General features: G+C 51.5%; 1 protein-coding gene across 1 annotated transcript in view; it reads left to right on the forward strand.

The window, feature by feature from the left end:
* Positions 1–12,138, forward strand: part of MACF1 (microtubule actin crosslinking factor 1) — a 120,563-nt gene that overhangs the window by 60,565 nt on the left and 47,860 nt on the right. The window contains 3 exon segments of the mRNA XM_056509387.1: positions 494–693; positions 2,003–2,498; positions 3,053–4,524. Coding sequence (XP_056365362.1) covers positions 494–693; positions 2,003–2,498; positions 3,053–4,524 — 2,168 coding nt within the window.

The following is a 12,138-nucleotide window of genomic DNA, read 5'->3' on the forward strand; positions in this document are numbered from 1 at the left end:
GGGAAAAGTGTGTTAGCGGCACAGGTTGATTATTTTGATTAAAAGCTTCACTGCTTGATATAAAATTCTAGTCATTAGTGAGGCTATCCTAGGTAATTAAGTGTTGACTAAACAAGGCTGTGTGTTCAAAAAGAAGCCCAGAGATTCCCTTCTTGAAGCAGCAGGGATGTGTTGACTCCATCCAGGAGATCTGAGGACGTGAGAGTATCCTCATTTCTGGGGCCAGGGGTGTGAGATGGCTCAGCCCAGCTCGTGGCAATAGTGACTTAGAGCACAGAAATCCTGCTTGCAAGGTTTTCTCCTCCAGAGATTCCAAATTCTTTACAGCCACTAGATTTGGGTAATGGCTTGTTAGATGGAGAATGGACAGAGCCACGCTGGTTTTATTGGAAAACAGAGATATTTCCCATTGGGAAAAACCATGGGGAGGGGAAAATAACCTTGGTGATGGAGGGGTGGGCTCAAGCAGAGCCAACAGAAGTTTGGTGTTCAGACTGCAGGTGGGAGAGGGCCAGCCAAGCCACAGCAGCACGGCAGCAGAAGCTGGAGGAGTCAGCAACCCAGCTGGCCACGTTCCAGGCTGCTGAAGCCCAGCTGAGGCCCTGGCTGATGGAGAAGGAGCTGATGATGAGCGTGCTGGGCCCCCTCTCCATCGACCCCAACATGCTGAACGCTCAGAAGCAGCAGGTGCAGGTGAGAGGGGTTTGTGTCCTCGTGGTGGTGGGAGCAGGTGGTGTGTTGGAAAGGATAAAGAGTTGACAAGAAAATCTCACAGATGTGTATGTATAACAGAAAGATCTTTGAGTGTAGGATCTGAAGAAGGTATAGAAGTGATAGTAAGTTTTAATATAAAAAAATAAAAAGAATTGCTGAGTGAGTTTTACTGGGTAACTAAGAAGGCAAAGAGCAGGTGAGTTGGAAGGGGCTTTTATGACTTAAAGCAAAGGATAAATCCACCTCAAACAAAAGATGTTTTTACCAAGCAAAAAGATTTTCACAGAAAAACAAAAACACCATGTTGCAAATAAAGATCTCAGAATTTTCCACTGCAAAAAAACCAAGAAAAGACTTTTAGCTTAAACTGTAACACACTAACCTTTTGTGATTGGAAAATAGTAACATGAATATGGTAATGTTAGTAGGTATGATAGGCTATAGGTAATAGTAAAGGTATTGATTGGTTGTCATGTTTTAAGATGCTCTGTAATGAAAAGTAAATTGGAACCAGAACTAGAAGAAGCTTTCAGATAAACCCACAGCTATGGGCTGGGCTCTGTCACCCAGGACCTGTGAATTGCTGCATCATTCAAATACAATAAACAGCATTTTAAATTATAAATTAATTGCTGCATCATTTAAATACAATAAACAGCATTTTAAAGAGCCCACCTGGAGTCCCCCATCCCTCATTTTAGGCTCTTACACTTGTGCTTGTCTTGTGAGTGTTCAGAGACCTCATGGCTCCTCTTCCAAGCCTTGCTGAGCCCAAACTGCTGTGAGTAACTTGGAAAGGGTGCAGTGCTCAGCTCGCTTCCCTCTCTGCATTGACTCACAGTGAATCACTTGGCCCCTCCTGGAGGGTGAAATTGCTTTAAACAAGGCTGTGCTGATGCTCTGCAGGACTTGCTAATGCTGCCCCTCTGCCTGCCAGCCTGGCCCTGCCATTCCTCCTGCTTCCAAATCCTAACATGGCTGGAAGCAGCCACATCATGGAGCAGAAAAGCCCCAGTGGAGATAATTAGATTTTCGTCTCATCTAAGTGGTTTATGATACATTACAGGATAAATAAGAGAGAGAGCAAAGTCCTGGGGCTGCAGACCCCTCCCAGCTTTTTAACTTCCAAGGTCACAGTAAATCCTGGGCTACCCAGCCCAACTGCTGTCCCACCCCAGGGCCTGTTCCTGCTGATTCCCTGGGCTGGATAAAGGTCTGGTTTGTTTTGACTGTGTGTACTCGCAGCTGTCAGTTTTATGCAAACATTTTTATGTTATTTCTGTTGCAGTTTATGCTGAAGGAATTCGAAGCTCGCCGGCAGCAGCACGAGCAGCTCAACCAGGCAGCCCAGAGCATCCTGACTGGCCCTGGAGATGTTTCTCCATCCAGCAGCCAGGTGCAGGATGAGCTCCAAGGGGTCAACCAGAAATGGTCAGAGCTCACAGAGCGCCTCAACTCCCGCTCCAGCCAGATTGACCAAGCCATAGTAAAGAGCACCCAGTACCAGGAGCTGCTGCAGGGCCTCTCAGAGAAGGTGAAAGCTGTTGGGCAGCGCCTGAGCAGCCAGTCTGCCATCAGCACCCAGCCTGATGCTGTCAAGCAGCAGCTGGAGGAGACCAGCGAGATCCGCTCGGACCTGGAGCAGCTGGAAGAGGAGATCTCAGAGGCTCAGAGCCTCTGTGATGACCTCTCTGTCCTGATTGGGGAGCAGTACCTCAAAGATGAGTTGAGGAAACGTCTGGAGACGGTGGCACTTCCCCTCAAAGGGCTGGAAGATCTGGCAGGTGAGAGGAGGAGTTGCTTAAGAGATGTTGGGATGTCAGCTCCAGCCCTGCTCTTTGCCAAAGGGCTCTCCCATCACTGGGTTTATAAAAATAATAGCAGAAGGACCATTTATCACTTTTTAGGGTTCTTCATGGGTGTTTTATGTGGGATTAAGCATGGGAGAGTTCCAGCTCCAGAAATACCTGAGCCTGGAGAGGGAGCAGAGGTGTGATGTGGCTCTTCACCAAGCAGGGTGGCACATGCTTGGAAAAAAAAGCCTAAATTCAGACTGGGGCATGAAGAAACCCCAGTGGCCACCCTCTGATCTTGGGATTCTTCTGGTTTCTGAGAGGTTGCATTTAGAGACTGGTCAGGAGAGCTGAGACTTCTGCACTACCGCTGCCTCTTACTACCTCAGAGATTTATGAATCAGGGAGCAAAATGGTGATGAAATGGAAAGCTCCTTCCTGTTAATCAAAACACAGTTGGTGCATCTGAGATGATTTTAAATAATTGCACTTTGCTTATTTGATTTTGAGCTTAATTGTCGCCTTCTAATCTCGTTGCGCTGCAGCCGACCGGATGAACCGACTGCAGACTGCGCTCGCGAGCTCCCAGCAGTTCCAGCACATGTTTGATGAACTCAGGACCTGGCTGGATGACAAAAGGTGCCAGCAAGCCCAGAGCCAACCCATTTCTGCTAAACTGGAGAGGCTGCAGAGCCAAATCCAGGAGCAAGAAGAGTTCCAGAAGAGCCTCAACCAACACAGCGGCTCCTACGAGATGATTGTGGCCGAGGGGGAATCTTTGCTGCTTTCAGTCCAGCCTGGGGAGGAGAAGACCACTCTGCAGAACCAGCTGGTCAGCCTGAAAACACACTGGGAGGAGCTCAGCAAGCAGGCTGCTGACAGACACTCCAAGCTCAAGGACTGCTTGCAGAAGGCTCAGAAGTACCAGCGGCACGCGGACGATCTGCTGCCCTGGGTGGAGGACTGCAAGGCCAGGATGGCAGAGCTGGAGGTCACCCTGGATCCAGTGCAGCTGGAGGCCACTCTTCTGAGGTCCAAGGCCATGCTGAGTGACGTGGAGAAGCGCAGGTCTCTGCTGGAGATGCTCAACAGTGCTGCTGACATCCTGACAGACGCTTCCCAAACGGACGAGGACGACATCCGGGACGAGAAGGCCAGCATCAACCAGAAGATGGATGCCATCACAGAAGAGCTGCAAACCAAGACTGGCTCCATTGAAGAAATGTCCCAGAGGCTCAAGGAGTTCCAGGAGAGCTTCAAGAACATCGAGAAGAAGCTGGAAGGGGCGAAGCACCAGCTGGAGATCTACGATGCCCTGGGGCCGCAAGCCTGCAGCAACAAGAATTTGGAGAAGCTCAGGGCACAGCAGGAGGTGCTGCAGGCCCTGGAGCCACAGGTGGATTATCTGAAAAACCTCACTCAAGGTCTGGTAGAAGATGCTCCAGCTGGATCTGACTGCTCCCAGCTCTTAGGCCAAGCTGAGGTGGCTCAGCAGGACTTCAAGGCCGTGAAGCAGAAAATCAACGATTGCTGCGCTCTGATGGAAAACAAGCTGGAGGGGATCGGCCAGTTCAACAGCAGGGTCAGGGAGATGTTCTCCCAGCTGGCAGACCTGGATGATGAGCTGGACAGCATGGGCCCCATCGGGAGGGACTCTGACAGCCTCCAGTCCCAGGCTGAGGACGCTCGCGCCTTCCTGGGCAAACTGCAGCGGCTGAAGGGCGACATCGCCTCCTCCGAGGGCGAGTGCAAGAGGATGCTGGAGGATGAGGGCAGCCCCGACCTGCTGGGGCTGAAGAGGGAGCTGGAGACGCTGAGCAAGCAGTGCAGCAAGCTGGCAGAGAGGGGCAGGAGCCGGCAGGAGCAGGTGGAGACCACGCTGGGGCGCGTCGAGGATTTCTACGGGCGCCTGAAGGAGCTGAGCCTCATGACCACAGCGGCCGAGGAGAACGAAGCCCTGCAGTGGGTGGTGGGGACAGAGGTGGAAACCATCAACCAGCAGCTGGCAGACTTCAAGGTGAGTTTGATTCCATCACAGTTTGTTGTTGTTGTTGTTTTTTTAAAGTGGTTCTCGGCGTTGTGGTTTTTTTCGAGCCGCGGCGTCTTCGTTGTTTGTTGTTGTGGTTGTGAGTGGGTTTGCACTGGGGTGTTCTTGCTCTGGAGGATGTGAAATCCTGCTGGTGGACTTGATAGTCTGTGGTGAAAAGGTGTGGAAAGATCCTGGGATTGGCAGGAAAATCCCTGTTCTGCTGGTGTTGCCAGCACCTCGTGGGCTGCTAGGGGTGGGTGGCATTTGGATTTTGGGGAGGAAGGGAGGGGTTTGAGTCCACCTGAGCTGTGAATTTGCAATGTTTGAGAGTCTGGTCAAGATCAGATCATCCTGTAGTCTGGCTCTGCCTGGCCCACTGTTCCTGTTTTTGATCACTCCATGTGGGTCACACATTACATCCATTTTGGGATCCTTGGGTACAAAAAAGAGCCACAGATAAACTGTGAGACAAGGAGTGTGCCCAGGAAATAAAACCAAGGTGAAGTTTTATGTGGGCTGTTCACATTTCCAGCAAGGAGCTGATGGAGACCATCAAGATTTGAGAGAGGGAAGAGTTGGAGTGTGTTTGATATATTTCTCCACAGTATTATGGTGTTGGGTTGTGCTGTTACACTACATTAATTATATTAACACAGCTTAGAAATTCTCTTGCTGTGAAACTTCTATTCCTGATGTGCTCAGGAGTTGATGATTGGGCTGATTTACATCTGGCTGCTCGTTTCCTGGTGTTAATGGGGGGGTAGGAGAGAGAGGCACTTTTACAGCCATTTACTTTTCATCTCATGGCTAATTGATCCTGTTCCACCACTTGAGCAGCTCTGTGAAACCTTCACCAGGACAAGGTGTTTTTGGTTTGGGGTTGCTTATCCAAAAAAGAAAAAAAAAAAGAGCTGAAGTGTATTTATGAGACAAATTCAACCTCACCTGGTGGTGTTGCTTGTGTTGGGCAGTTTGCTTTGAGCTGATATCAATGAGAAGGATTTAATTCGTCATCAAACACCACAGAGTCACTTGGAACAAATATATCCAAAAAGAAGATTTTAGTCCTTAAAATCAGTGAACCTTTCCTGCAGAAGAGGGGATTATTCCCAGCTGAGCAGCTCTCATTAGGAGCAATGACAAAACCCAGACTGGGCAGGAGCAGCTTAACCCACTGTGGGGTTTGCACGTGGTGCAGGGCTCAGTAACCTTGGGGTGACCTGAGCCGAGGGGTTTGGGGTCTGAGGTGTCCTTACCAAGAGCCATGAATCCTTTGTGGGTGGGAAAGTGAAAGCTGCAGCAGGGGAGGGAAGGTTTTGCTGTGTAATGGCTGGGAATGGAATGGGGGAGAAGCACGAGTGGAGGATGGAGCAATCGTGGTTCCAGCAGCTTTTCTCCATTCCTCCATTCCTCCTTTTCTTCATTCCTCCATTCCTCCATTCCTCCTTTTCTCCTTTCCTCTATTCCTCCTTTCCTCTATTCCTCCTTTCCTTCATTCCTCCTTTTCTCTTTTCCTCCATTTCTTTATTCCTCCTTTCCTCCATTCCTCCACTCCTCCCATGCTCGGTGCATCCCAAGGGATTTTTGCACAAATCCTGAAGGTTGCAGAGCTGATCTTGGCAAAGCTTCACCTCCTGGTCCTGTCTTAGGGGAATACAGTCCCAGATCCTGATGTGCACATCAGCAGGGACTGGAGGGAGAGCTGTGGATAGACCTGGCTCCTGCTCTGCTGGGAGCTCTCGTGGTTTTTATTTCGCCAGGCTTTTATTTCCCAATAAATTCCCTCTCTAAGACAAAATCACAACTCTTGCCCTCCTTGGATTGCAGAGCAGGGGCGTGTCTGGAGTGTCCTGGTGGAGCAGAGGAGCTCCTGGTGCTGGGGTGAGGGATGGGCTGAGGGATGGGGTCACAGGGCTCCCCAGGAGCAGTCACACTGTCTGTCCAGAAGGCTCAAATGCAGGCAGATATTATGTCTTAAGGCATTAATTTTAATGAACATCTGTGTAAATGAGATGCAAATTAGGCATGGCCCCGGGGGCTCCAGGCAAGTTGCCAATGGAGCCCTGACAAAGGTGGGCACTTCTGGACTCATTGTGTCCAGATTTTAATAAAAAAAAAAGATGCATTGAAGGCTCTGGTGGAGGCTGGGAACGGATGACTTTGGAAGCAGCTCATATTTGAAGCTTCCCATGTATTTTTCTTCTCCCTTTTCTTTCCCCAAAAGGCCACAACCTCCTTAACTTTTGGAAGACTGCCATTTGTGCATTTCCTCTCTCCCCTCCCCAGCCCCTTTCCCAGGTCACAGAGGGACTAATCCTGGCTTTGGGATGGATGAGCCCTCTCCTGCTGTAAGTTTTCCTCCTGGCTGGGTTCCTCGAGGCAGGAGGTTGGGAAGCAGCTGTCAGATCGTGCTCAGGGGGAAGCTTTGTTTGCAGGAGGGGTTTTGCTTTGTGGGATTTTGGGGACCAGCTCCCATGGCCATCAGGAGCCAGGACAGCAATCCAGGGTGGAGCTGGAGTTCAGGGAGTGTGGGAAAACCAGGCAGGGGCTGGCTGGGTGTAGCAGGATTGTAAGAAATCCCATCAGGAGGAGACTTTAGTGGGGTCATCGAATTCAGCCCTGAGTTTTCTGGGGAGATCAAGTGCAGCTGAAAGGCATTTCTGTGGTTTGGAGCCTGTGCTTATATGGACATCCCCATGGATCACCTCAGATCCATCTGTGCCACAGCAGGAACAACGTGGGTTTAGCTCATGTGAAGCTGTCAGAGCAAAGCAACCTCATCTTTAACCCCTGATCTCCAGCAGGAATTTAACCCATGTGGCTCTCATTCCATTGCTGCCCCTCTGAGGAGCCTCTGTTTTGTGTAAAAAGGTGCTAAAAGTCGGGAGAATCTTTGTGCTGAGCTTCACAGGGCCAAGTTGGGCTCTTCAGCACAAGGGACAAGTGCCAGGCACCAGCAAGAGCTGCTGGTAGGAGTTTCCAGGCTGGGGCACTTCTTCCCCCTCCACTGTCTCTGCTGTCAGCTCAGGTTTCTCAAAGCTTACACTAATATTAAATTTTAATGACTGGAATCAAATGAGCTACAGTTGAGATGTTTCTAAACACAACAGCTCTGTGGATTCAGTTTGGCAAACTGCAGGATTCCCCAGGTATGATGAGACAGGGGGGTCACTCACAGGAAGGAACTCCTCACCCCAAAAATGGTGAAACCAATGGGATAGAGCTTGTGCTGCTCAGTGCAAGTGGCTCATCCTCCTTTACAGGCTGGAGAGGCAGAGGTGAGGTTTGCTGGCTGGGGGCAGAGGTGCCAGAAATCCCCAGGCATGGGCTGGTCCTGGCTGGCCACAGAGCTCCCGCCAGCCTGGGCTGATGGAATCAAATTCTTGGGTGTTTTGGAAGAGACATCTGTGCTGGGGTGGCTTGGCCTCCTGGCTCAGCAAGCTTAAGCCTGGCTTTTGTTTATCTTTTACACAGTGGATTTTGAACGTGGGTTTCAAAGCTTGTGCTTGGCAGTTCTGAGCTGGGACCTTCTTTGATTCACAGGGGTGTTTTTGGACAAACTCTTAACGTCACCACATTTCACCTGTGAGGGCACAGGGTTAAAACTCAGCCCTGGGGCAGCTGGCAGGGATTCTTGGGCTCAGGAGTGAAGGATCCTGGTGCCTCCCCAGTCATGGAATCATGGAATGGTTTGGGTGAGAACCTTCCACTCTCCCAGGCTGCTCATCCCACCTGTCCTTGAGCTCTTCCAGGGATGGAGCAGCTTTTGTGGGCATTTCCTCCAGCAAAAAATCTCAGCTGTGTCATGCCAGGGTGCTCTGCTTTGCTGGGGACACTTTGTCCCTGTGAGGAAGATGAGAGCAGGATCAACCCTGCATTCCTTCCTCTCAGCAGCAGAGCAATCCCAGAAGGGATTTCTGCAAGAATCTGGAGCTCTACCCCCAAAATGAAACCCAAGGGGAAAAAGCATTGAACTGGACATCACCAAAAGGTCACTTTGGGTGGGTGCAGGTGCAGCTGGCTGAGGGTGGGGACACCTGGTGACATGGACACTGTGGTGGCTCCTGCTGTCACCACAGCTGAGCTGGTGGCGCTGGGGCACGGCACAGGAATGTGGCAAGCCAGGACCTGCCCTGCTGGCACAGCCAGGCTGTTTATCCAGGATTCACAGAGTTAATTAAACCCCACCCTGAGAGCAGGGAGGAGCAGGAGGGGGTCTCCCCATCCAGCTTTCCCCTGTGTGATGGCTTTGCCAAGGCAGCAGAGGGAAGAGATAGAGTTTGGGGATCCTGCCTCTCCTCCTGGCATTTTTTGGGGAGGTTTTTGGAAACTGGAGTTGCTCAGTGCAGTGAGCTCTGGCAGTGCTGTGTCTCACCAGTAAAGGTTTAATGCTGGATGATGAAGAGGGGGAGGGAGAATCCCTAGACAGCAATAACTGAAGCCTCACTGCTTGATTCTAGAGTAGGTCAGGTTGGCCGTTGTGCCTCCAGCACCTCTTTGTCTGCTTCAATTAAAGAAAAAAAAAAAATCAGGAGAGAAATCCCGGGAGTGGTGATGCAGTGAGTGAGGCCCAGACCAGAATTACTCATCTGGCCATTGCAGTGCTGCTGGCTGACCCTGGGAGCAGGCAGCAGTGAGAGCCAGGGCTGCTGTGCCCTCCTCCTGCCTGGGGGATCTCAGCTTCTCTCAGCACTTTATTTATGACTCGTATTTCCCCCAACCTTTCCACCAGGGAGCTGACTCAACTGTGCTGTCACAAATGCCACTGGAGGTGCCTCGTGTCCCTGGGTTTGCCTCAGTGTCACTGATGGTTTTGGAGAGGGGGCTGCCACTGGTGTGACCTCATGGTGTCCCCTGCAGATGTCAGAGGCAGGGAGGGATGGATGTGACTGCCCAGCATCCTTCCACCGAGGATGTTTTGCAGGAGGATCAAAGTTTGGGTTCCTGCCCAGAAGTTTTAGCCCATTTAGGTTTGCAGCTTGTGCTCCTCAGTGCTCAGGGGCATTTTGTGACCTTCCTGTGTGGGGTGATCTTGATTTTTTCCAACCTCAGTGATTTTGGTGATTCTCCCTGGGACTGTTAGCTCTGCTCCTGCCGCTGCAGAGCTGCTCTTGAACATCAGAGAATGGTTTGGGTTGGAAGGGACTTTAAAGATCATCTCATTCCAACCCTCCTATGGAGAGCAGAGGATGGGCAGAGAGGAAAAGCAGCATCCCATTTTGGGATTGCAGGGCTGGAGTGGAGAGCGGGAGTGACTCCATGTGCTGATGGCACAAGGTATTGACACTCAAAGCCTCATTTTCTGGAGGCAGCAGGACACAGGGCAGCAGTGATCCTCAGCCAGGACAAGTGGTCACAGCCTCCGGGGTGGCTTTTTTGGGCACTCCACACCCCATCAAACAGCCAAGCCCCCGGCAGGTGGGCGAGGGGAGGTGGCTTTCTGAGAATGGGATGTGGCAGGGAAGGGACCCTGTGCCACTTGCTGTGCCCCCAGCCTGGCTGAGGGTATTTTTAACCCTTCTGTGCCCCCGGAGGAATGCGTGAGGCTCCCGACAGTCGTGGGTCTGGGAGCAGCTGGGTGGGACTGGGCTGGGAGTGGGACAGGCTGCGTGACCGTGTCTTCTCGCTGAACGCTTTCCAGACCTACTTAAAGTATCTCTGGCTTGTATTTTCAGCATCAGCAGCACAGGCAGAAATGCCTCCTCTCTGACAGCTGTTAAGCTGCCTTAAAGGCACCATCTCCCCTCGCTGGGGAAGGGGGTGATAAATGGGGGGTGACAGGGCTGTCACCAAGCCTGGCTCAGGACAGTGGCTGGGTGCCTGGTGATCTTGTGCTTGCCCTGGCAGCCTCCTCCCTCCTTGGAAGTGAATTTTAGCGCTGAGGGAAAAGCACATGTGCCCCTGGAGCTGCTCCTTCCCAGAGGGAAGGCTGTCGGTGTGCTGGTTCATCAGCAAGCCACGGGTGGGCTTTGACCTTGACGTGTCAGCAGAGGCACAGGCGCTTCCCTGATCCCGAGAACAAGAGTGAATTAAGCCAAGACTTGCTGAGATCAACCAAATCATAGCGAGGCTTTTTTTTCTTTTTTTATTCCCCCTCCTCCTTCTTTCCTCCTTTCCTTTTTTTTCCTTGATCAAATGGTGCCTTTCAGGAGCTGCCTGGGGTCAGTGCTGCAAAAGCCACCCACTTGCAGATGCTTTGGTGACCCTGCCAGGTCTGAGCAGAGGGAGGTGGCCGGAGGAATGTCCCCTCTCCCGAGCACTCATTAGCTGCTGGTGATGACACTTCACAGTGTTTCCAGGAGATACTAAAAATACCAGCTTTGCATAAGACCAGCAGAGCTGAGGATCCGAGGGAGGAGGAGATGGGAAGGTTTTTGTCTGTAAGGGCTGAGCAGAGGAGGGAGAGGAGCCTGGTCCCGGCAGGATGAAGCTGTGCAGGGTGGGGGATCCGTGGGGACATTCCCATCACCCACAGCATGCAAGCCAGGCTTGGGAAGGGAGGGACTGTGGCCACTGGGTCTGGAGCAAGCAGGACTCAGGCTTGGATTAGTCACTGCAGCCTTCCAAGAACAATTGCCAGTTCTCCTGCTGAAGGAGTGGTTTAGATGTGGATTCTCAGGATGATAACACACTTACCTCACTTCCTACAGAGCCTCACAGCAGTTCATTAATCACCCCCCATCCCTGCTGTCCCCCTTTGCAGCTGGTGGGCAGTGGGGTGGGAGTGGGATGCCAACAGAGCTCAGGGTGCTTCAATTTGCAGGGAAACAGAGCAGCTGAGGACAAAAATGAGCATTTCAGCAGCTTTCATCTCCTGGCACGTGGGTCAGCCCTTGTCCCATCTCAGGTTGGTGCCAGGGAGTTTTGGGGGCTCTGTGCACAAAGATGGGGTTCCATGGGAACGCTGAGTGCCTGGGGCTGTGCCTGAGCACTGCTGTAACACGTGGGCTCCAGGCTTCCTTCAGGAGAATTATTTATACCAACATCTATATTAGCTGCCTTGCAGGGAGATCGCTGCGGTGCAGCTCCTGTGCTCTCAGAAGAACAAAATAAATTTAATTTTTATATTTTTTAACAGCTCTCACTGAAGCTGTGCATCCAAAAGTGCAGGAGGTTTCTCTGAGAGTTTGGATTTTAACCTCTTCCTAAAACTTTCCCCGTGGAGGTGCAGACCTGCTGAGGTTTCCTCCCCCAGCCTGAATGAACAGGCTGCAAGGTTCCAAATGGCTGATTCAAAGATGTGCTGGCTCCCTGCATCCCCAGCAGCTGCAGCCTTTGGAGAGGGGCTGAGGGGTGGCAGAGCCCTGGTGTGAGGTTGGTTTGAAGTCAGCTGTGAGCCACAGGGATAAGGGAGCACCCAGAGCAGCACAGCGGGGTGGGAATAGCCCCAGTGCTCCTGCCTGGACCAGGTGCTGGCATGGCAAGCACAAAGGTTTGGGAAAAAGGAATGAGTGAGGAGGAGAGCAAGGGGGAAAGAAAGAAAGAAATCCCTCTGCCCTTCTGACAAATGCAGCAAAGGCTTTAAAAAAAACCATGAATCCTCTGCTAAAAATCCCAGCGCAACCTAAAGCGCCGTTTCTAAGGGAGATTTTGTTTGTGCTT

This window comes from Oenanthe melanoleuca, chromosome 23, assembly GCF_029582105.1.
Source record: "Oenanthe melanoleuca isolate GR-GAL-2019-014 chromosome 23, OMel1.0, whole genome shotgun sequence".
Taxonomy (NCBI): Eukaryota; Metazoa; Chordata; class Aves; order Passeriformes; family Muscicapidae; genus Oenanthe; species Oenanthe melanoleuca.